The 23,795-nt window shown below is 33.3% G+C and overlaps 2 protein-coding genes across 2 annotated transcripts in view; both read right to left on the reverse strand.

The window, feature by feature from the left end:
• The window catches only part of LOC132703278 (nose resistant to fluoxetine protein 6-like), a 254,883-nt gene that overhangs the window by 182,966 nt on the left and 48,122 nt on the right, over positions 1-23,795 (reverse strand). The gene's annotated exons all lie outside the window — the stretch shown is intronic.
• Positions 13,007-15,015, reverse strand: LOC132703581 (uncharacterized). The gene has a single exon (XM_060672924.1). It carries the CDS (start codon positions 14,947-14,949, stop codon positions 13,867-13,869), a length of 1,083 nt encoding a protein of 360 aa, XP_060528907.1. The 5' UTR covers positions 14,950-15,015; the 3' UTR covers positions 13,007-13,866.

Here is a 23,795-nt window from a genome sequence, read left to right on the forward strand (position 1 = left end):
AGGAACAATGTAATTTAGGTTATTTCTTGCTCTTTGAAAATATCTAAGAAGTTGAATCATCTCATTAAGATAAGGCGATAAGACCATTGAAAAAAGGCAAAAAGAATTTTTGCATGGTTTGCCAATACAAACCATGGAGTTTAAGTAGAAAACGTTTTGCAATTAGTAATAAGTTCTATTTACTTGCATGACTTGTTCATTTTGGGGTATTATATGGATTTTCCATCATCATTAAGAAATAATATTGAGCTTCTTATTCGGAATATTGTTATTGAAATAGAACATCCAAATTTAATTTGGCAACACCATGGGAATCGAAGTGCCTATATCAGTCAATTTTTAAATTAAAATTTTGGACAATATATTGCAAAAAAATGATGAAGCTGCCCGAATTTAAACCCACTGGACTTCTTTTTATGGGGCACTTTAAAAGAGATAGTAGACAAAAATAGGCCAATAGAAGCTTTCGAATTACAAATTCTAGCAAATTTGGAATGTAATTAATTAAATTCGACGAATTATATATTAAATCCCATAAATCATTTGGAGGAAATATACCACTTGAATTATTCAAAAGGAACATGTGGAAAATTTGGAATAAAATAATTAATTTTGTTTTTGAAAATGTTTGTTAAGTGTCACAGTTTCAAAGATAAATTAAAATGATTTTAACTATTAGAGGAGGTATATATATATATATATATATATATATATATATATATATATATATATATATATATATATATATATATATATATATATATATATATATATATATATATATATATATATATATATATATATATATATATATATATATATATATATATATATATATATATATATATATATATATATATATATATATATATATATATATAATTATTATTATATATTAATAATATTATATTATATTCTAAAACATTTCCAACATAAAATGATTTATGGGATTTAATATATAATTCGTCGAATTTAATTAGTTAATTATATTCAAAAATTGCTTTTTACAAAACTTCTGGATCCCTCCTTGCTGACGTTTCGCCAATCATCCTGTTGGCTTCTTCAGAGCTTGACTAAAAGCAATTTCGACTAAGCAAAAACCGACGCAGGAGGAATCCAGAAGTTTTGTAAAAAGCATTACAGTAGCCTGTGGAAGTTTCTTTGAAAAATATTCCAAATTTGTTGGAATTTGTAATGCGAAAGCTTCTAATGGCCTATTTTTGTCTACTATCTCTTTTAAAGTGCCCCATAAAAAGAAGTCCAGTGGGTCTAAATTCAGGCTGCTTCATCATTTTTTTGCAATATATTGTCTAAAATTTTAATTTAAAAATTCACTGATTCTGTTCTATTTCAATAACAATATTCCGAATAAGAAGCTCAATATTATTTCTTAATATAATTTCTTAATGATGATGGAAAACCCATATAATATCCCAAAATCAACAAGTCATGCAAGTAAATAGAACTCCATGGTTTGTATTGGCAAACTATGCAAAAATTCTTTTTGCCTTTTTTCAATGGTCTTATCGTCTTATCTTAATGAGATGATTCAACTTCTTAGATACTTCCAAAGAACAAGAAATAACCCAAATTACATTGTTCCTCGTTGTAGAACGTCAGCATTTAAATATGCAATAAACTCAATGAGCTTGAGAGACTAAGCGAATGCGTTTTAGCAAATCTAGGATAAGCGAAACGCCTTTGACTGGGTCACTTTCGCTATTTAATAAAATAAATATAAATAATAATTTACTAATTTGCCTTGTAATTAAACATGAGAAGCAATTCTTCAAATTCGTTGAAAGCATCTAACAACATAAACAAATATCCATTAAATTGTGAAGCAGTTGCGTTGTAGATTAGCGATGAGTGGAAAGCAAATTTCGTTTTTATAACAAAATAAATTTTCGTCAACTCCTCACTATTAATGAAAATGTGGCGCGTATAGCATAAAAACGATACACATCATCGATTTATTTCTTTATTAGGTTTGCTAATCTCTCTTTGAAATATCGTTAAATAGACGGCAGATTTCCCAAGCATGCCTGATAAAACATTTTGTATAAACACTTTTTGTATAGCATCATTATAGTATTGGGTGGTTTGTTTAATTTACTCCAACATCTTATCTCAATACAAAAGTTATGTTGGGTGCAAAAAGTGTTAAATCCTAATATATTTTACTTATTTATTTTTACGTATTTTTATGTGTGTGTTCCATCGTACCAGGGCAGAAACTAACTTAATTTTTTTAAAAGGAATGCCATGAATAATATTATAAATCTATAGCGAAAATTATACATGGTGGTCACAAATAACCGTGAAACAAACTATGTTTTTTAACATTAAATACTTAAATTCAATATGAAATCAACAATGCAAGTAAATAGAGCTTATTACCATTTACAAAACGTTTTATATCCCCCTTAAAAATGTAGTATGGTTCCAATTTCCTCAATAGCATTTCCAACTTATAGAAGAACTAATAAAATTGATGCCTGGATAGAAATAAATACACAGTTTTTATTTAACTTTTAGATGTCACCAATCTTTGTTAAAAGAAAAATTGGATTTCTACAGTGTTCAAAAGAGTTTAGATCTACATGAATGTTACATAAGAAATAATAATAGTCCAGCATTAGCTTCTCAGCATTAGAATACAGAACACGAAACATATTTTCTCACGAATTGTTCGTGATTTTGAACGTGCAGTGGTAGCAATAATAATAGTAGTCGAAAAAGCCTTCCAAAAATTGTCCTAACAGAAGAGAAGCATTCAGAAGTTTTCCTGCATTTTGAAGAAAACAACGAAAATTCGTAAAGAGATGCATCCCAAGATCTAATGAATATTAATAAAACTAGTATTCAAGGGACTTTTGTATAACTTCATTACAATGTATAGGGTGGTCCGTATAATATACTTCAGTATCTTATCTCAATAAATACAAAAGTAAAGTTAAGTTGAATACGATATAAAATCAACAAGTAATGCATTCAAATTTTTGCCAGGTCAGAAACTATCCCAACAGGACTTTCAAACAAAACTTTTTTATTGTTCGCAAGCATCTTTTGAAAATCGTAGAAGTGTTTATTGTGCATTATATGTGATCGCATATTAACATAGTACTTTATGACTTTCAATTTGTTGGAGAACTATATATTTCCATTAATTGATAATCTGCCTGACGATATTAAAGATGGGATTGTTTTTCAACAAGATTGTGCGCTATATCATACCGTAGTGCCTGTTAGAAATTGTTCAAATCAACGTTCTCCATTTTGGATTAGTCGGTACGGGACCATGGATTGGCTTGCGGGAAGCCCTGACTTAACATCCCTGGACTTTTTTCTATGGGGCTACATAAAAAAGTAAGTGCATTGAAATAATTGCAATCGTGGTCAAGACTTAAAAATGAGAATTCGGAATGCCACAGACCTGGTTAGAAATGCTATTTCGATAATTGAAACCATATACACTAGTGGTATCGCCGCAGATTGGTAGAAAATGTTTCGTAGAATAATAGAATAGACTAATAATAATAGAACCATAGAATAATAAACTTAGAATGTAGATTTTGTTAGATTTCAAATAAGATACACGAGTTGTTGCAGCAATTTTTGTAATTACAACTACATATATAAAATGATACTGACTTAAATTCCAAACCCAATAAAAGTGCTAAATACAGAGTATTACATTAAAAAAAAATGGGTTCTTATAATTAAAAAGAATTTTTTGATGGTAATTTAGCCACCCTGTATAATATATTTTCACCATTTTCATGGATCCATAATAAAAATTTTAGTGTTGTTTTTAAACTCCTATTTTAACTTCACAGTCGATTTGGGTTTGGGTCTCCTTTTTCTCCGATTGTTCCCATTTGGGGCAAACTTCCTTTCAGTCAAGTTTCAAGCAGTTACAAATTGAGCTTTAGTGGAAATATACTCATCACAACATATTTTTTCTAATTTCATTTCCTCCTCAATCTTGCGAAATAAGGGGGCGCTTGTAAGTTCGATGCTGTTGTAGAATCTAGGGCCTTCTGCTAACATTTTTCTTTTAGAAAGATGCTGGTGAACGATTATTATTATCGAGAGAGAGAGAGAGAGAGTCATTTTTGTCAATATTTGATTTCAGGTGTAATTCATGCAATTATAATGTCTTTTTTTGTTGACAAATAAAGGATATATTGTTATACATTATTATTATTATTATTATTATTATTAACAAACAACAAAAGTAGTATATATGGTTTGTATTTTTTCAATGGCATTTTGTAAGCGCGTTTGTTGCATTAAGTTTTTCTACCTCTGGGTGAATTCTCATTTTTAAGCCTTGAACACTGTTACACCTATTTTCCAGAACCGACCAATCCGAAATGGGAAACGTTGATTTAAACAATTTCAACAGGCACTGCGGTATGGTATAGCGCACCATCTTGTTGACAAATAATCCCTTCTTTAATATCGTCCGGCAGATTATCAGATAATCGAAATATATTTATACTTCTCCAACAAATTTAAACCTCTCACCATTCAGAACAAATATTTGATCAAGTATATACCGCATCACACAAAAGTACACACAAGTACTATTTAGTTGTTGATTTTATTAACTGATGTTTCACAAAAAAACCTAGTTATATTAGGATACTGTACAGGCGGATCTAAATTAAGTTTTTGGCAACTTTGATATGAGTAGAGATATAAAGTCGCAAATCAGTAGCATTTTTCCACTGATTTCGACGCTGAAAACGGAAAAACAATTGAATCTAGAGTTTAGGAAAAAATTAGGAAGATGTAATCTTTTTAGATAGAACACCTCTATATTTTTTACTCTCACGTTCGTAAATCACCAACAGAACAAAAAAGGTCATATGCATTATTAGCCCAAAATTGAAAATAACCTAATTATCAGCACAATTCTGTTTTACACTGGATGGGTATGAGTAGCTGCGCAATAAAACTCCATTTTCTTTTTATTGTTTTAATACAAAAAATAATTAACAAACCGAATTAATTTATGAATAACTATTAAAGTTTTTTTAAGAGGAACTCGAAAATAGCACCTCGAACTTCAATACGTTTTTAAGCAGGTTTTTGTATTGAACGTATTGCTTTTAGTATTTTTCTACTATCTCAAGTGAGGTTATATCTGGTGACCTATGAGCAATCCATTTATTTTTTATAAAACTTCTGGATTCCTCCTGCGTTTTTTGTTGCCTTGTTTATTAGGTTGCTTTTAGATTTCTATAGACTCTCGGATTTTCCGTTGGTAGAAGAATGGATTATATGCAAGAATTTTAATTTTATCGAATAAAAGTTTAAGTCCGGTTTCATGATTGTGTTGGGCAACTGCTGACGAGTTTATTTGTTTTTATTTTTTTTTTAATTTATTTATTAATTTGTTGCCGAACATAATCACGACACTGGACATAAAATTTTATTCGATAAAACTAAAATTCTTGCATGTAATCAATTCTTCTACCAACGGAAAATCCGAGAGTCTATATAAATCTATAAGCAACCTAATAATCTTAACCGCGACTCAGGTCTCTATGTGTCAAGCGGGATGGTGTTTATGCCCCTCATTTAGCTCCGCCCCTTTCAAACAATATAAAAGCAGGTACAGAGTAAAATGCTAGCCAGTTTCAGTCAAGCTCTGAATAAGCCAACAGGATGATTGACTAGTTCGAGTGAACAAAAACCGACGCAGGAGGAATCCAGAAATTTTATAAAAAGTATGATAGTAGCCTGTGGAAGTTTCTTTGGAAAAAAATCCATTTATTGTGGAAAGTAGTTGTCGAAAATTGATATGCGCATCGGAAGTTATGAACTGGTGCTCCATTTTATTGGAAATGGAGATTCCGCTTCAAGCTCAACTAGAAAACCATCCAACATCGCAAAAATATGAATCAACAATGCGAGAACCAATTATACCGTACCAAACGTTAAAGCTGCAATTAACTTGTGGACCTCGTGGATATACTAGCAGTAAATTTTTTCTTGATCAATAATGATAATTTTTTGTATTCCAGAATTTGAAAATTTTGATTCGAAAATTATTCATATTTTGGTTAGTTTTGGCGGCAAAAGTTAACATACCAATGATAAAAAAGTCTTCTCTCTGCATTACCTGCCAGAAGCAGCTGAACTGGTTGGAATTTTTGTGGGCAAACTTTAGGTGTACTTTTTAATTTTTGGACAATATTAAAGGATAGGAAAAAAATTGTTCAAGTCGTGGAACGCGTTGTAAATATTGGGTTCCACATAATTATTGGTAAAACATTAAAACCAATTTTTTGACACTGGCATTGAACAATTTTTTCTGCGTCTTTATCGGCTCTTTAGACATAATGAAACCGGTTCTGCTAAAAGGAGACGAAAATGTTTTTATAATAAATGTACACGTGGAAATTTGTGTTATTATTATTGCTTCTTACACTCAAATAAAACAATAAAATGGAGTTTTATTTCGGAACCACTCATAGCCAACTAGTCTAAAAGAAAATATTACATACCACCCTTTTTGTTATGTTGGTGATTCACCATTGTTGGAGTAAAAAGACTAGATTTTCCAAATTTTTTCCTAAACCCTAAATTCAATTGTTATTCTGTTTTCACTATCGCAATAGGCGGAAAAATGCTACTAATTTAATCGACTTTATATCCCTATTCATAACAAAGTTATCCATGATGAACACTTAATTTAGGTCAGTTGGTATAGCTTTAGTTAGATTTAAAATAAAATACACGAGTTGTTGCAGAAAATTAGTCCTAACTTTTAAACTACCAGAAACAATAAAAGTACTAAATCCATGGTGCGCCATTTTAAAAAAATCATTTTTTTGATTAGAAAGGAAATTTTTTAATGTTTATTTGTGACCACCCTGTATAATATATTCTCGCCATAGGTAAAAGCATTAAATAATAACCACTTCGATGGATCATAATAAAAATTCCCAATTTTTGATTTAAAGTGTAAGAAACAAGAACAAGAACAAGAAAGAAGTTCATTTTTATCAAAAACTACTCAAAATTGGGACAAAAACATCTTAAAAAAATGTACTTAAAATCAAGGGAAGAATTAGTGCTTTTAAAGTATTCATATTCATCCTTATTGAGATAATATATAATCATCTAGAACAGAAGATGAATATCCATTTTACACCGTTGCTCAACGGAAGGTTGGGTGCTCTGGTGCCATTTCAGAATCTCAAAAATAATTTACAGTATAATCTCTTGGTCGATTTTCTTAATATATTTTTTTTACTTTCTAAGAAAATCCGTTTCTCCAATACCGTACCTCGTCGCCCTTACTGGAACACGGGCATTGTTTGCCACCTCGATTTTAATGTATATTTTATTTCGAGTATACATTGAAACTAACCAAAACAATTTAGATGTCTAAATCAGTGATTAATGCAAATGCAAGTACAAGTGCATCGTTGGATTTTAAGTGTGTATTATTTTCATTATTTATTGAATAAATATTTTTCGCTCGGGCACAATCCAGATCGGCAAATCAAAAAAATAAAAACTAAAATGGTGGACACGTGCGTTCCCCGAAACAATTAAATGATTGCATTCTGCAATATGTTTATGTAACTGCAGTTGTCAACAATTTTGTTATTGCTAGGATGCGACGTGATTAATTCGGTTTTGTTTGGCTACGGTTAAAACCCAAACAAAGCAATAACGAATTTACACGTGCGCGTAAAAATCCCGATGCACTTTCCGCTCCCAGACGTTCTTAATGTCAATAAGTAAACATAAAAATTTATTTTTCAGAAAATGTGATACGTTGCTAGATGTTAGCAATCTACTCAGATGATATGCAAAATGCATTACCGCATCAAGTAGCACAGAATTTTTTTTATTCGGCCGAATGGTGATATCTTTGCTTTATTGTTATTTCCTTTAAAAGCAAATAGTCAAATAAAGCTTATCAAGGTCATAAATATGTTTTAGAAACTGATATGTTCTATTAAACTGTCTTATTCATGAGACGGATTAATAAAAGATTTTTAAGGGCTTCGTATTAAATGTGTTTAAACATGGTTATAAATCAATATTTATTAAACTATTTATGCTTGGGCTAATTTATTTTGTAATTGTTTTAAAACGATTTTATTGGGTGCCCAGGATACCATAATAAAAATAAAATTGTATTTTTTGTAAAACAAGATTGCTTTCGAAAAATCGTCGCTGGGCGAGGCAAGTTCGTAGCGCCTAGCACGAAGCATAAACCACACCCTGCATATAATTCAAACAATGTTCGAAATAGAGGTAGTAGCCCTGGATCTCCCATTTCGCCTGGTATATCAATTTTTCCAATAGAGCAAATGGTTTTGGAAGAAATATTTGAAACCATGCATTACGTCGTAATAGTAAATGACTTCTTCGCGTCGAGATTGAGGGCGAGAAATTATGATTTTCATTTGGATTTTTTCAAATATCTTGAACAGTGCATATGATAGACGAAAACTCTAAATACAAAAATTGTAGCTCTTGACGCATTGTACAATACAATTGAAATAAATCGGCCATATTTTATGGGAATTTTGATTTACGGCTAATAATTTACTCCGAAAATGAACAATTTTCAGGGCCTTTTAGATTTTTGTGTATAATTGAAAAACGCTGTACATAATGGATAAAATCATTGCAATAGAAGTTATAGTACCGAATCTTCCGCGTCTCGTGGTATAATAATTTTGCCGATCAGGTTAATAGTTTTCCAGAAATTTTGTTTTTTCTGGAAGATAAAAAACTAAAAATAAAAATTTCAAAAATTCTAGGCAAGTGTGATTGATTCCAGTTTCTACGGTTTAGATGTGGTTGTGGACTTTCACTTCTCTGTTAAATTTGAAGTCAATAGTTTCAAATTTGAGACATCTATTACAATTTTGAAAATGGTACAGAATATCCCGAATACCCTGTACAATTTGTGAAAAGCTAAAATACAGAAGTTTTAGCAGTCCATACAGACTATATGGTCGCGTGAAAAAAAATGGTAGCTGAAACACAGCCTTTTAGTTATGGTTAATTATCCTTATAAGGGGAGCCCAATTTTATTTTTTTTGCAATTCGCCAGCGCACCCTGTACATTTTTAGAAAATCATCAAGAATAAATTATTTTGGCCAGGATCTTGCGCGTCTTCTGGTTCAAGAATTTTTTCGATCGCGTATACCGTTTTTGAGAAATGATTTTTTGTCGATACCCTGCTAATGCGGTTTTTAAATTTTTAAAAATACTTTCCGACCCCCCACCCCCCGTTTTAATATGTTCTAAGCTCTATATTTGTGCCAATTTTGAAATGGATAGCTGCAAATCTTATCGTGTTTCATAGCAATGTATGAAATACAGACGAAAATTGCAAAAAAAGAGAGATGCCAATTACCAATCGCCGCCATTTCCTTTAGGTTGTAGATTTTTTTTTACATTTGATAAAGACACGGTGTTGTCGAAACAATTGTCATGTCAAAATATCAAAATATATAATTTCGTGAAAAACTGAACTTTTAGTTCTTATTTATTTTGATAAATGGATTTTCATCAAGTAAAAGCCACCTCAGTTCAATCTTTTAGGCTTATGTATCTGGTTGTCAGTTTAAAAGGAGAAAAATTTCAGCATCCTGGCTTCAACGGTTCCGAAGTTATTTGCGTTTTTATGAAGCGCTCACAGAGAACGGAGAATGGAGAACGGAGAGCGGAGAACGGACAAACAGACAAAAAAATAAAAACGTTTTTTTTTTTCAACACTGATTCCATCTGTACCAATGGCGATGCTGTACGACGCACTGTTTCCAAGATATGAATCTGGTTGCCAAACGCGTATACTTTCGAAAAATTCCGTTTCATCGATTTTTCGAAAGTAACAAGATTTTATGGTTTTTCAGATTAGGCACTTGGAGATTTAATTACCTTCAAGAAATTAAAAGATAATTTACCTTGATGAAACATGGTTTGACACACACGACCCTGTATCCAAAGGGTTGATTCCACCCAAAACTGTCAGACGAAAGCAACTTAAAAGGAAAAGGAAAACGTTTTACCATAATACCCGCTGGGTCGGTTTTACGTCTTCCATCATATCATTGCATGTTTAGCCTCACAGAGCATTTGTGGAAAAAAGTAAAATCATGGGTCAGAGTAGAAAATGTTAATCCTACTTTATGTCTCAGTGTTATAATTTTTCTAAAAAATGTAATTTATAAAATGTTTCAGTACAACACATTACAAAAATTGAGGACTCTTACATTTCTATACAAAACAATATAAATCCTATTATAATAAATCCGATAGTAAAACAAAATTAGATTTAGACATTTAGAATAAAAATGTAATTATGTATAGATATTCCCAGCTAAATAAACAAAAAAAAATTATTAACAAGAAATTTGTCTCTAATGTTCTGTCCCTTAATAACTACCACAAGCGACTTTTATTACCGTCGACAGCTAACTTCCATAATTGCTTGCAAAAGCGAGCAAGGTGAAGATATCATCATCCACTGCTAAGTTGGAATCTCAATCAAATTTAGAACATCAAAATATAAATTCTGTTTTTCTGAAAGTCAACTAGCCCTTGGAACTTATGATAAAGGAGGTGCCAATATACAACCTGTCGATTCAAGTGACGAAGAAGATATCGCGTATCCAATTATGAGCTACTTGTAATATTAATCATTTTGCATTAAGGGATCTTTTTAGTATTTTGAATGACAGAATTTTCGATCTTCTTCAAATAGAACCAAAAACATTACTTATTCAAAAGTGCTAGGGAAATTACCCTAATTAAACTGAGTAATGGATGCTACTGGCATTTCAGGTTGAAAATTAATTTACTACGATTACCAGAAAACTTGTCAACGTCTCTGAATTCAATATCATTTAATATAAAAATGGATCGCCGCCCTATTTTTAAGAGTTTCAAAAACCGGTTTAGGCGGAAACTATGCAATGTTCATGAAACGAAGCAAATAAAACCAGTTACAGTAAGAATACATATTATATCTTCGAGCCTTTCTAAGTGAAATGAAAGAGCTGTTTGAAAATGCATCAACTGTAATTAAAAAAAACTCTACATGTTACAGATTTCTCTTAAAATTAAAATTATTCTTACAATCTCCAATCATTTCTAAAGAAATTTAATTTTTTGATTTATTTCAATCCGATGTACGGTTTCCGCTTTAAAAAATAAAAACCTCTTTTTTGTTTAGTTTTATTTTTAAGTGAAAACCGTGCGACGAACTAGAAAAAAATTAAGAGATTAAATCTTCTCATATATGAATGCAAATGTCATTATTTAAAAAAATCAGTGGCGTGCCGCTGACTCTATCAACAAATAATATTTAGTCGAGAACTTTTTTTCTGAAAAAAAAAATCTATCTAAAACAAAATATTTAGTATTTAGTTACCAACTAGTGTCCTTCAGAAAAAAAAACTGTCCTTTATACTTTTACAATTCAATGAAATAAGGTAACATCCTAACAACAACATAAATAATAAAAGATTCCTATTTTAAAAAAAAACATCACTTACTATTAATAATTTTTAACAAAATTGTCTGTTAATCTATTAAAAACAATATCCAAGTAAACAATTATTAACATACAAGGAACTCAATACTTTAAAATTGATTAATGTGTTTTATAGGTTATGAACTATTATTTGTAATAATTTTGAGCTTGTCACATTAATTACTACAAAATAGTATTATATCCAAGGAATATTAACATATTATTATAACTAAACGTTATAATAATAAGGGCTTAGGGGATTTCCAAGTAATGTAAAAATTACTATACTACTTATTCTACAGCAAAAAATCCTATAAGAACATTTTTTAAACTCTTTAATACGACAACGGAGATACGGGGGTGGTCCCAAAATCGATAGTTTTGGATTGCACTCTGTATTTCAAAACCCAAGAGGTTCTTGATAATTTGGTTGATGACAGCTTTAATTTCACAAAAAAGTAACACAGTGTCCCGTAAGCCGTGACTCTCTCTCTATCTATAAGAATAACTGAGATACCCCGTAAAACTGTCCAACCCTATATGTCATTCCATGCACGGAAAATATTTCTGCCACGTGGTATGTTAGTTCAGTGAGTTTTTAGCAACATGACGGTCACGATCTTATCAAATTTCTCATATAAACATGTGTACAACAATAACAACAAGGCAAATTTTGCTATTTGTTCATTGTGTACCTCAGTGATCAAGACACAGTCAGCCTTCCAAATCTGAGAATAAAAAGTTGAGAAAAGTAAAGATGGTTACAACGACAGGTGATTGCTGTTCAATTTTTAATCATTGACTTGACATTGACATTCATTTTTAGGTGACCGTAAATTTGCCATTTGCCAATCAGACCAGTATTTAACGAAAAGGAAGAACAAGAATTGGTTAAATACTTAAAAGACATTGGGTGAAAGTTATTTGGCCTTAATTCAACTGAATAAGGAAAATTTGTTTGCCAATTGCCAGTTAAAAATAATAAGAAACATAAGTTTAGCTGTGATAAGGAACTTGCTGGAAAGGACTGGACCCAGGATTTATTACGCCGTTGTCAGGATTTATCCATCGGAAAACCAGAGGCCATGTCCACCGCCTGCGCGTTTCATGAACTGTATGTTAGCATTTTAGACAAATATAAACCGGAGTGTCAACAGATTCGATAACTAAATTCAAAATTATATCACGGAGGCCAAAACAATTTGGTTCACTATCATCAGCAGTACTGTACCCATCGTTTTCACTGAGTCTGCAACAATGGCTTTAGAAGATACGGATTTTGAAAATTAAATGCCAGTGTCTTTACTGGTGCAGCTAAGACTGCTAATATTCCGTGCATTCTCTCAACCCGGACCGCAAAATCTATAGCAAACGAACGATCTGTTAGCTCTCAGCGATCTAAAGAAATTCAGTCTGCTCGAACCAGCATTGAAATCACTTTTCTATAAATCAACCATCTACTACTTCTGAGCCACATGAAGAAATGCATACTGCTCAATCTAACATTGAAAATGCTTCCATTATAAGTAATATGATTTCATGCAGTGGCGTTCAGTCATCACCCACGAGCAGTGAAAATTTCATAGAAGGTGAAGTTGGTAGTTTGGTTAAAGTACGGCTTTCATACCTCACTTAAAAATCTCTACCACAGCAGTAGAAAAACTCAACCACCCAAAAAAAATTTTTAAATTTACAAAGCTACCGAAGGGGTAAAACCGCCATTCTAATTTCCCAGACAAGAAACAGCTTAAGGAATCACAAAAAAGATTCCCGACAGCAAACAAAAACCACTCAATGTTAAAAATTAGAAAATGCCAAAACGGTTAACACTCATACCTACTCAGAGCAGCGAAGAGTGGATCGTATGTCAAAAGTGGTTTCACGCTTCCTGTTATGGTGCGGATGCAAATGACCCTGTTGATCTACTCTTCGCCTGTGAATACTGCAAGCCATAACTCAACCCTATCTTTCTGGATGCTCGGACCCATCTTACAGATTATATGGAGCAAGATGAAAAATTTGGTTATTTATTTTTTTTTTAATTTTTTTTAATAATTTGTTGTTTGAGTATATTTTGCCAATGATAAACAGTTACCAAGTGTTTAGAGGACCTTTGTGCCAATGAAATGTATTTTGTGTTGTTTCTTATTACAACTTTTTTGTATTGCTTCTTAGTTTCACTGCATTCCTCCGCACATAGCAGCGATAAATGTTTTTTTTTTATAAAAACTAATTAATATTGGGAGACTACCACCACGATAGAAACTTAGTAAACAAGCATAGACCCAACCAAATACTCGACTTCACAACAAGAAACTACAAACTAAATGAAACAAGCTTCTCATTTCTCAATACTGTTGGTATTAGAACATACACCACAATCGGACACGAAGATTCTTTCCAATGGTTTTCCAATTTTGCGCCCGTAGTTATTGATAACCACCAGAACATCGTTTCCTTCGACGACGTACCCGAAAACGACATTTTTAAAATCGAGCCGTTCCATCTTGCAAAATGTAATGCAAAATTGCGAGTGATTCAGCTGCCGACCTACTCGTTTCATGGACACTACCCCCGCTTTGGTGTGTCTTAGCCGGTGACCTTCTTGGGGAAAACTGTCACCGTACACGGATCGACCACCACGCCCATTGTTGTAAATTATGTCGCCCATCTCCATGTACTGACCCTTGGTTATCCTGTGGACCAAGTTATTTTTGTACGACAGCGTGTCACCCTTGCACAACTCCACGAAATTCTTGGCTGTCACTGGAAGACGGTCTTCGTACACTTCGATTACAATTTTGCCTAGCCGTTTCCCGCCCAATACACTGAATTCGAGGAAACATCGGGTTCTAGGGCCAACGAAATAATCACCCAGCAAATAACTTATCGATAACTCCTTCTTTAAAGTCTCGTCGAGTGAGGCTTTCGCGAGGATCACCAAAGGATACCTGCAGCTGTGTTTGATCGTTTTCAGAGTCTCCCTCCATTCGGCTCGGAGCCTCTCGTTGTCGTAATGCTGCTGTACGGTCTGCAGTGAGGTGTAGATTTTTCTGTTTTCCACCTCGACGCTCTTCATCTTCCGATTATACGCTGGCCATTTGTCTATTCTGCGATAGGCATCCGGATTGTACGAGTCTACTCTGCCACCGGTTCTATTGATAATACTGATTTTTTTCAATAGTTTTTTGTTGTCTGTATCTATCTCTCTTAGTCTCGTAGCGTCTTGATGTAACTTCCTCGAGTTCAGATAGCAAAACGGATTCATTCGGGGCGGACAGGCGTCCACAACCGCTTTGGCGGAGAAAATCCTGTAGAGATGTTGGTTATACCGGCGTAGATCATCATCTGATGCTTGCTGGGGAATACAGCCTGGTAAGTAACGTGGAGTTTTCTTCGGGTTAAACTTGTTTGGTTTCTTCATTACTGTGACGCGGAATTTGAAAAATTGTACGCTACAAGATAATCGACAGGATGATATTTGTAAATGTTTGACACATGTCAAAACATCTGTTCAGATCTCATGCATTAGTTTTACTGTTTTTTGATAATATACAGGGTGTCCCATAACATAAAGCTTGGGATTGTATTGCTGAGGTCGTTTCAAATTAAAAATGTCAATGGAAAATATACCCGGAACGCAATTCTAACTGAGCTGAAAGCATATGAAATTTTTATACATTTATATTTTATTTTGTTGAATTAGTTGTTCAAAATATCCACCCAGGTAGCTCTGTTAACAGTCTCAGGATTAACACGAATAGTTTCTGCGGCATCCATAATTCTAGAAACCAGTTTCAATACTTTCTGCATAAACTAAAGTTTTCGGTCTTTTCCATAAGAAGTAATGTAAGGGATTAAGGTCAGATGACCTTACTGAGCAAGGAACTGCTTCTTCCAATCCAGCGGTTTGTGTATCTTTGATTAAGAAATTTTGTTACCTATCGACCAAAGTGCTGAATCCATATTCCTTGTCTCATATTAAAGGGAACATCATCCAGTAATATTGGAAGATCTTTTTCAATGAAACGTAAATAACGAATGGCCGTGATACGTTCTTTAATTATAAAGGTGGCAATCATACCACACCAAATATTCACTGAAAATCTATGTTGAAAATGGGATCCCGAGTTTGTAGTGGATTTTCAACAATGTGAATGTGTGCTGTTTCTGGTGAATGAGGCTTCATTACTAAATAATATTGTCGATTTGCTTGCGGTGTATTAATGCAATTATTGTGGCAATAGTCTACGCTGTAAGATATCCAGAGGGGCGCAGGTATACCACGAGGGTTTTTGAAAGATTGGCACGGAAGATTAAGAACCAGCGGAAATATTTACCAACACGTGTAGAGGTAGAACCGACGAGACTATTATTAATGTTTTGGGCTATACAGAATTCAATTCAATATAATAGCTGAAAACCCCCAACTGATGTCAATGATGTTGAGGACCGACGAAGCCACTTTTAAAAGTGATGGGCAAGTGAATCTACACAACATGCACTGTTGGTCTAGAACAAATCCACGTTAGATGCAAGAGGTCCAGCACCAAGGCAGGTGGAGTGTTGTGGTCCGCCATATTGGGCGGAGTTATTATTGCACCATTCATTTTTGACCAACCTCTAAATGGTAAAACCTATTTGAATTTTTTAATCAACAATTTACCTGAACTACAAAGCATGTTTCTCCAGCATGATGGTTGCCCGGCTCATTTTTCTCAATTGGTTCGAGAATATTTGAACTTAACGTTTCCCAATAAGTAGATAGGCAGAAAAAGTATATTTCCAGGCCAGCTAGATAATCATAAAAGGTGCATTAGGATTATTTGTGGTTCAGAATTAAAAATATCGTTTATGCTTTACATATAACTACACGGCAGAACATGATACAGAGAATAAGGAGCGCCATTTAATAAATTTCAATGGCTGAAGTAGAAACTGCTGCTCTTTTTACATTGGGAATGATGGACGCCAGTTCAAACATTTGAGGCCCCAATAATCAGTTTCTAATGTGTATAGTTAGGGTATGTTTAGTGTTAACTTTTGTTAGAATTAAAATAAGTTTATACAGTTCATGGCGTTAGAAATGATAAACCAGGGTGGAGTTCAATAATTATGGAACCCAGCTCAGATGTCAATTAATTGAGGTATTTTCTGAATAATTCTTTCTAACCAAATTTTCTCTCAATTATGTTTCATATATAAAATAGAATAAAAGTAGTATGGAACATTTGCTATAAAAAAAAGTATTTTTAAATTAAAGATATTGCCATGCCTTTTCCCCCACTTGCTGTGTTTTTTACTCTCTTCCATCCTAGCTAAAAATATGTATGCCATTATAGTTGAAATTTTCAGTAAATCATAAAAATAACAGTTTAACAATTAAAGAATTAATATCATGATGTTGACATGCCAGTCGAAGCTCCTATAAATAACTAAAATAAGTTCGTCGGAATCGGATTAGTTAAAGAAATGTTGTTCAACTTTTTCTAAACCATTATTTGACTCTTCACTCACCCTTAATTTAACGAGATAGAAAAAAACTGTTCAAACAAAACGTTTCCTTTTCTAGAGTAGATTACGTTAATACTAATTTAGATATAAGTTAATTTGGAATATTTTTAAGAAAGTCCTTTTTTTCTATGTTACAGTAGAGGTTACGCCCGCTAGCGGCCATTTTATAAACCAGAAAATAATTTCCAGCTTTTTCTCTCTGCCGATTTACCCGTAAATATTTTATTTCTCTAAGTTGTAGGACTAACACTTCCTGAGATGAAGCCGCCTCCTTTATTAATGGGCCACCCTGTACGCGACAAATCGAAATTGTGTAAAGTTATCCATATTCTCATCCGGCCTACGTTAAGTCTATTACCTATTCCTCCTACGCTGGTGGTCTTGTTATAGGCCTTATTTTCCCTCTAGGCAGCCTTGGAATAGGGAAGCAAAGAAAAATACTGTTCTTGGTTTTCGTGTATAGATGCCAGTTAATGCCAGATCTATCGCTCATTATGACATAGCAAGTATTTTTGGATGTGCATATGTTCGAGGTCAGTGTGCAGAACTGCTATCAGTGTCTATCGAACAACAGTGATTTATCCTCTTAATAATCATGATTTTATTGAGACAACCCTCAACGACAACCTAGATAACATTCATTGAACACAAGAGAACGGAAATGCAACAGCAGTACCAACTGAAAGTCAGACAAATGAGGAAGATCAATCTAATCAGCCTAAATCTACCTCGACTGCTCTCGCTTTTATAACAGCTGCAAAAATTAGTGCAATACCGCGTTTAAATGAAACAGAAAGCAATAGGGAATGAAAAGCTAGCAATGCTGCTCTATTGACATCTTCCCCATGCAAACTGGAATTAGAACATTCATTTAAGGGGAAAAATAAACAAATTCCAAAACAAATAAAGGAATAAAAGAAATTTTAGATATAAAGTTACCTAACAGAGAAAACAAACTGTCAGAAAAAATGTTAAGAAAAGACTAACTTGTAAATTAGTAGGATGATGAAGTTTTGAAGATTCTAGTGATTTTACACCCCAACAAAATGCTCCATGTTTATATTGTTTTCGGAGGATGCTTGTGGTCAATTATGAGTCCAGTGCGTTTTTTGCTCTCGATGGTTCCGGGGTAGAAAAGGACATTTTCATATGCGAGTTTTGATTTATTTTATTATTGTTATTACACTAGTTTTTACAGAAGTAGAATGTCGGATCACATCAGAATTATTTTGGTCCATATTAAATACTAATGGTCCGTATTATGACGCCTTCATTAAAATTTTAAATGTTTCAATAATTTTCATTTTTTATAAAATAAAGGAAAAACCATTACTTGTATTTTGGGGGATGTGTAGTTGCCTGATGGGTATAAAAACCTAAGTCTAGGACATTTTTTTTAACTTTTATTTTCAAAAATCTCTAGAGTAACACCGCTTTAAATGTCCACCCCCTTATCTTTTTCATTGAGTTTTTAGAAAAAAAAACGTTTAATATAAAAGTGGTAGTCTCCAACCTAAAATTTGCTTCCGTGTTGGGTTCACGTATATTGGGAGATTCAACAAAAATAGCAGATAATAAAACATATTGTTTTCTTTAAACTCTGATTTAAAAAATGTATAACACAACATGGTTATTTTTGATATTTAAGACAGAAAAAGCCGACAGCTAAAATTTGATGTAGTAGTCCATGGGTCTCTTTTTTCATTGGTAATTCTAATGTTTAATGCATTCTTTGCAATAAATAAAAAATATACAACATTTTTTTAAATCCATTTTCTACGTCTACGTCAAATTTCAAGCTTCATTCATGTAGCATATGTAAGATTGAATTAGCTTTTAGTTCAATACCACTCCGATATCCCACCCGTCTGTTACCCTTTTGACAGAGTAGATGAAGGGAATAGGAACCTAATTTTTAGTAAAAGATATAACACAGCATTTTTGGATGTTTATAGAGAGACCATCATTTTTACAGTACGGTCCAAAACGCTGGATATCTTCCTGTAACTTTGCGGCAGGTGAAGTCAACATTTGATATGCTGAGCGCATTTCACTATATCTTTAAGGTAATTTATAGAAAACAAAGGCGGTAAATGGGAAATTGGAAAGATCCCGGGAAGTGTATATCCGGGTTTTGGCCATTGATACGGACTTTAAATTTTCTACCCATCCGCATCTACCGGTTTAAATAGCAACAGCTGATGATCCATCTTTTCAAATGTCTTACTGAGATCGATATGTATTCCGACAACCTGAATACGATCGCATCTGTACTGGCCCAGGTAATGGATATATACAAATAGGTCAGTCGATCTATTTGGGGAAAAACCACCACTCTTGCTGAGTCCAAGCGTGATGAGTACTCCAAGTTCTTCATTTTTGGTTAGAGAACGGGCTCTTAAGGTGCCGTCACCACTACGACGTGTAATGTTAGTTCTCGGTCACCAATATAGGCAGGTACAGAGTAGTTCTAAAATTCTAAAGACGCCAACAGGATGATGGACGAAACGATGCAGGAAGAATCCAGAAGTCTTGGTAAATAGTATGACAATAGCCTGTGCAATTTTTTTTAAAATTTACGTTGTGATATCTTTATCGGTTTTCAAATATATATAATATGATATTGCTCAGTGGATGCGTAAAGTGGATTATCAAAATCAATTAAGTCCTTGGCATTTCTTTAATAGGAAACTTAATAGCCAAATTTATTTGAACCTATTAAGAAACAAATTGGTAATTTTATTAGAAAACGTTTATTTTAGACCGCACTTATCCAGACCGTTGGATAGGAAGGGGCACTTTGTCTCCATAGTCGGCCAGATGTCCAGACCTTACTGTCCTAATGTTTTACCTTTGGGTAGAATAAAATATATTAGTTATCAAACTTACTTATATTACCTTTCAAAATCTGAAATTAGTTCAGTCGCATTAAAGATACAATTCAGGGTACATTCCTACGTAGAAATGCATTTTAAATATTTATTTGATTTTCCCATAATATTCGGATCGAGTTATTACTGTATAAACGTCGCACTAGGCAAGGATAAAGATATTGAAATCCGGTTTTCACTGGAGTTTTGGGCTCTGGTTTTACCATCAAATGACAAAAAAAATCATATCGTTGCATTTACTTTTTTTTTAGAATTTTTGTTGTCATTTAAGAGCACAGCCATTTCCTTTTATAGGTTAAATGAAAAAATGTCTAACAAAAAAATCTGGACTTGTCTCAGTTTTAAGAAAGTGTTCACTCTAAGTATCATTAATATTTCGGAACCTCAAAAATAATTTCCAGCATTTTATCTCAGTCGATTTACTTTTTTTCCAAATTTGTAGGAATATCCGTTTGCCCAATCCCGTATTTACCTGACCTTGCTGTTTGCGGTTTTGTTGGAGGATGTTTCCCGACATTTGTTTATATAAAAATATTCTTTTTAAGTGAAATATGCTGCTATAGTTTGGCCCATACAAGGCCTTTTTTCTCTCTTTTACTTTTGCTCAAAATTTTGGCTTCGATTATATGAATATAAGAGGGGGAACCAGAACAATAAAATTTTAAGTTGAAAATGTATAATACATATATTTATTTATTTTTAATGAATAATTATTAAGTATTTGGGTCTAAACGAACGGTGATTATTCCGTCATGGAGGTGACACGGTTCGCATCTGAAGCTAAAAAAATAACCTGAGTACCAAAGATTAAGATTCATGAAACAAACTTAATATTACCAGAAAAGAAAGATAACAGATATATCTTGCATAAAATCTGGAACTGAGTATCGGTTGGTACTAAGGGCAGAATCACAAGTGCTGATTATTCCGATCGTGCAATGGATACTAAGGGCAGAAACACACGAAGTATCCTGTCGCAAATAACCACACAGGGACTGAAGGGCAGCAACAAGCGAAACTGCAATAAACAACAGGTCATAATATACTGAAGGGCAGAACACACATAGTCTTTATTTCAATCACTAGTACTGATCATTCCGATCGTGCAATGGGCACTAAGGGCAGAGACACATCCTGTCGTCAATAACCACACCGGCACTGAAGGGCAGCAACACGCGACAGCGCAATGAACAACAGGTCATAATACACTGAAGGGCAGAGGCACGCGACAGTAGCCACGACTTTCAACCAACAAAGTAACAACGTTTAAAATAGTTCAGGGTATATTTTATAAATTAAAAATGACGCCTATCAATAAATCATTTGATACTTTGGTATTTTGCTCAATAAAACGAAATCATCATGCAATTCAACTACTGTACTCGTGAGAACAATCACCTTTAATTTCACATAATGCAAACAATAGCCCGCACCACTCGAATGCACGGTTAACCGAGAAATGCCGGAAAGATATTTCTTAAAATGTTACTGCACCCCAAAACTATGTTTATTATAAAATGACGCGCTTCTACTAATCGATATTTTGACGGAGCGAGAAATGCGGTTTTAAGAAAACATCTGGCACTCAAGTGGTTGCTTATTGAGTAGCACCTACAAAAATTTTATAGGGTAGCTTAAAAAAATATACGTCTTATATAAAGAAACAAAAAAGTACACATACAGAAGATCCCTCAATTTTGTGTATCATCACTTACGGCAGGATGATAAATGATTAGCGTTTACTTAAAAACACTACAACATACGTATCATTATTGCCTTCCGAAATACGGCAGAATAATTCGCACGCACGAAAATAACAGTTTGGGTTTACTGACACACCGACGGCAACAAGGTACTCAGGTTTCGTTTTCTGGGTACATAAACATTCCGGGAGTCGAGTGTATAGTAAATACTTCCAAGAAGGCATTTTTGCTAACCATTCTTTTTTTTATGTTTTAATATGCGTAAAAATTTGCGTGAGAAAAAATTGTCTGTACTTTAAACTACATCTTGTTTCGCAACTTTATTCCCAGCTTATTCAAGGTTTAAATAATCAGCCCATTTCATATCACATCGAATCTAATACATTTCAGACTATTCTTTACTAGATAAACCAAACATTATGCACAGTATTTTTCTTGAAAATTAAAAAAAAAATGACGTCAATTCTTTTTTAGTGACCACGAGAATCGAAATTACACTCAGGTGCAAAAAAAAGCAACAGTTGAAGGATAATAAAATAAAACACTGAGGATTTTAAATAAGAACTTTGTCAAATGTGACAAAGACACGGTGTTGCCGAAACAATTGTCATGTGAATACAAATAATTACGTGAAAATCTGAACTTTTAGTTCTTATTTATTTTCTTAAATGGATTTTCATCAAGTAAAAGCCACCTCAGTTCAATTACTAGGATTTTCATTAATGCATTTATATTGGATATAATACGCTTATAGGAATACCGTGCAATTTGACTATCACATGAAAACTAAACTCCTTCTTCATTCAACAACTGCTTAAATTGTTTGTTATAGCCGTTCATAACATCGGCACCTAATATTCGAAATATTGCATTCGGTCATCGCATCGTGGAATTTTGTGCAGCCTCAAATCATCAGGAACAAATTTTATTGAAAGCAACTAAATATACTATACAGACACAAATATTCTAAATATTACACGGTGAATCTTTTTGTAAAATGTGCGAAAATGCATCATTTTGGGCTGTTTTCATTTTGTTTTTTGAAAACTTTAAGTAAAATGGCACACCCTGTGGAATAATTTCTTTTCTATTTGCTATGGTTTGATTTTTGGTTTTCGTCTTTATGTGTATCAGCTCATTTTTAAGTGAAAAATAAAGAACTTTATAAGAAATTGAATTATTACAATTTGGCTATATAACCTAAAAAACTTTTTTATAGCAAACTTAACATAATACTGTGCCACCTCTGGCACTAATAATTGCCTGCATGGGGCTGTCTAAACTGTCACTTAGACAGAGAACATTCTGTCGTTGCTTTAAGCTTAAACTAAAATGATTACTACCAAAGTAGCCTAGCTACTCAGTCACGCCGAAGCAGTTTTGGCCCAGAAACGACTAAATACCTGGATTTAAATTCTTCATTTTATCCTAAGTAGATTGATTCAATGCTCGACTTTCATTGAAAAAACAATAGCAGATTGACACAATATGCAACAAGCGTGGTAAATGGGATTTAAGTTACGAGTTTAACTAAGCGTAATAAATGACTGATTTAAAAAGTTTACCAAACGGCAAACTTTAAGTCGTGGGTATTATCTCCCAAAACATCCTTCCAAATCCGTGGGTAGCATCTCACATATATCAAAAGTGGCTGACTTCCGTTTGACAGGCTACACAAATCTGATATTAGCAAGGAATATATAAAAGCGCTATATTACATATTCAAAAATCCACAATGCGCGGTGAAAATAGGAAATGCATTCTCAAATATATTCAAGGTAACGAAGTGTCTGAAACAAGGATGCTGCTGCCTCTGGTCTACATTATTCAAAATATATGTGGAAGAACTGCGCAACTGGCGACAAAACTCTGGGGACGGGTCTCAAGGTCACTGACCACCATCTGGTAACACTGTTTTTCGCATATGACCAAGTAATCGTTGCAAGCTGCGAAGAAGACTGACTATATGGTAAGAAAATTGCAAAAAGCGGAGTACATGCGAATTAAAGAAATGTGAAGAGCACCAAGATTTGGGAAGTATATATAATCTCTAACAAGGATCAACAGAAAGCGGCATTAATTCAACAAAGTCAGGAAACTGTCCAAATTCTCAATTCCCTGCTCTGGTGTAACTTACATCTCTACATATCGTATAATAATAG

This window comes from Cylas formicarius, unplaced genomic scaffold (genome assembly GCF_029955315.1).
Source record: "Cylas formicarius isolate icCylForm1 unplaced genomic scaffold, icCylForm1.1 PGA_scaffold_6__28_contigs__length_40554024, whole genome shotgun sequence".
NCBI classification, from domain to species: Eukaryota; Metazoa; Arthropoda; class Insecta; order Coleoptera; family Brentidae; genus Cylas; species Cylas formicarius.